Genomic DNA, 2,400 nt, shown 5'->3' with positions numbered 1-2,400 from the left:
TGTTACCACTGGGTTTGGAGCCTCGTCACACCGGCGCACCGGCAAAACTACCGACCTCCAGACAGAGCTTATACGGTTCCTTAATGCCGGAGTGATCGGGAAAGAGAGTCTTCCGTCCACTTATTCAAAGGTAGCTATGCTCGTTCGCGCAAACACACTGATGCAGGGCTATTCCGGTATTCGATGGGAGGTACTCGAAGGCATGGCCAAGCTGATGAACAAAAATTTGATCCCGAAACTGCCCCTAAGGGGGACTATCACGGCTTCGGGGGATCTTGTACCGCTATCCTATATTGCTGGTTTATTGACTGGCCGCCATAATTCCAAAGTGGTCACCCCTGAAAATGAAGAAATCACAGCCTTGGAAGCTCTCAAGAGGGCAGGGATTCCAGCTCCTTTCGAGCTCCAAGCAAAGGAGGGCGTAGCTCTTGTAAATGGGACATGTGTTGGCTCGGCTGTGGCTGCAACAGTTTGTTTTGATGCCAACGTTTTGGCTCTGTTTGCAGAAGTTCTCTCTGCTTTCTTCTGCGAAGTCATGGTCGGCAAGCCCGAATTCACAGACCCACTGACGCATGAGCTCAAGCACCATCCTGGCCAGATTGAAGCAGCTGCTATCATGGAGTACCTTTTGGATGAGAGCGACTACATGAAGGAAGCAAATCTTCGTCACGAGAAAGACCCATTGTCAAAGCCAAAACAGGACAGGTACGCACTCAGAACCTCCCCCCAATGGCTCGGACCCCAAATCGAAGTCATCCGCATGGCAACGCATTCAATTGAAAGGGAAATCAATTCTGTGAATGACAACCCATTGATCGATGTTGCTCGAGATATTGCTCTCCTTGGAGGGAATTTCCAGGGTACACCAATCGGTGTCTCCATGGACAATCTCCGAATTGCCGTTGCAGCAATTGGGAAACTCATGTTTGCTCAGTTCTCTGAGCTCGTATGTGACTACTACAACAATGGGTTGCCTTCCAATTTGAGCGGCGGGCCTAATCCAAGCTTGGATTATGGGTTCAAAGGGGCAGAGATAGCCATGGCTGCATACTGCTCTGAGCTTCAGTACCTGGCTAACCCTGTCACAACACACGTACAGAGTGCCGATCAACACAATCAAGATGTAAATTCTCTGGGTTTGATTTCAGCCAGAAAGAGTGCAGAAGCCATTGAGATTCTGAAGCTTATGTCTGCCTCATACATGGTGGCGCTTTGCCAGGCAGTTGATCTGAGACATCTGGAGGAGAACATGAGGGAGGTTGTCAAACATGTCGTCCTCCAAGTTGTGAGGAAGACCCTTTACACTGCTGAAGATGGATCGCTGCTTGAATCCCGCTTCTGCGAGAAAGAATTGTTGCAGGTAATTGAACACCTGCCGGTATTCTCTTATCTGGACGACCCCACAAATCCCTCTTATGCCCTCTTGTCCCAACTGCGAGAAGTGCTTGTAGAGAAAGCACTGGAAGATCCTTCAAAGGGTGAAAATGGAAATGACGAGGGCTTCTCAATCTTCAAGCGGATTCCAGTATTCCTAGACGAACTGAAAGCAAGGCTTGGAGAGGAAGTAAAAAAAGCGCGGGAGAGATTTGAGAAAGGAGATTTTCCGGTGGCGAACAGAATAAAGAAATGCAGGACATATCCGATATATCGGTTAGTGAGGAGTGAAGTGGGGACAGAGCTTCTGAGCGGAGCGAAGAAGGTGAGTCCAGGGGAGGATATAGAGAAGGTATATGAGGCGATCAATGGAGGGAAATTGGGAGATGTGGTGGTGAAGTGCTTGACAAATTGGAAAGGGTGTGCTGGTCCATTCACTCCGAGGCCTCTGTCGTTGTCTTCTCCAATGCAATGTAATCCTGAGTATTGGGGTTGGTTTGAGAAGGTAAGATCTCCTAGAGTTCCAACTCCTACCAGTGGCGGCCGCGGAGGAGCCTTTTGATCCTCTTCTTTTGTAACGCTTGTATGTGATTACGAATTAGTCCCCAAACATTTCTGTTGTAAACATCGAGCCTAAAAGATCGACTGGAATTAATAATATCTTTTCATTTTTCATCTCTCTCTCTCTCTCTCTCTACCTATTTTAGCATTAAAGTATATACAATGATCAAATACAGTTGAAAACATTACAATCAAATCCATAAATAATTTTAATTTTACATGACTATGAGTCTTGTATAGTAATAATTCATGTACATATAAACCAAGATTATTTTGTCAAAACCGTCGGTTATTATGTTTACTGGTGGAAGGATTTGATTATGATTACGATTTTTTAATTATTTGAGAATTTAATTGTGACTTTTTAAAACTTTCGAGACTTAGATTAAAATTTCACATATTTCTTAATGAATAAATTAGAATTGAATAATGTTATATTGAAAATCTTGCACGTCCCAATAGGGC

General features: G+C 45.0%; 1 protein-coding gene across 1 annotated transcript in view; it reads left to right on the top strand.

Moving 5' to 3' along the window:
- Positions 1-2,051, top strand: part of LOC132165223 (phenylalanine ammonia-lyase class 1-like) — a 4,753-nt gene extending 2,702 nt beyond the window's left edge. The window contains exon 9 of the mRNA XM_059575710.1: positions 3-2,051. Coding sequence (XP_059431693.1) covers positions 3-1,936 — 1,934 coding nt within the window. The 3' untranslated portion in view covers positions 1,937-2,051. The remainder of the gene's footprint in view (positions 1-2) is intronic.
- Positions 2,052-2,400: the final 349 nt, after the last annotated feature.

Source organism: Corylus avellana, chromosome ca11 (assembly GCF_901000735.1).
Source record: "Corylus avellana chromosome ca11, CavTom2PMs-1.0".
In the NCBI taxonomy this organism is placed as follows: Eukaryota; Viridiplantae; Streptophyta; class Magnoliopsida; order Fagales; family Betulaceae; genus Corylus; species Corylus avellana.
The sequence above is the reverse complement of the archived record's forward strand: the minus strand, read 5'-3'. Positions and strand labels throughout refer to the sequence as shown.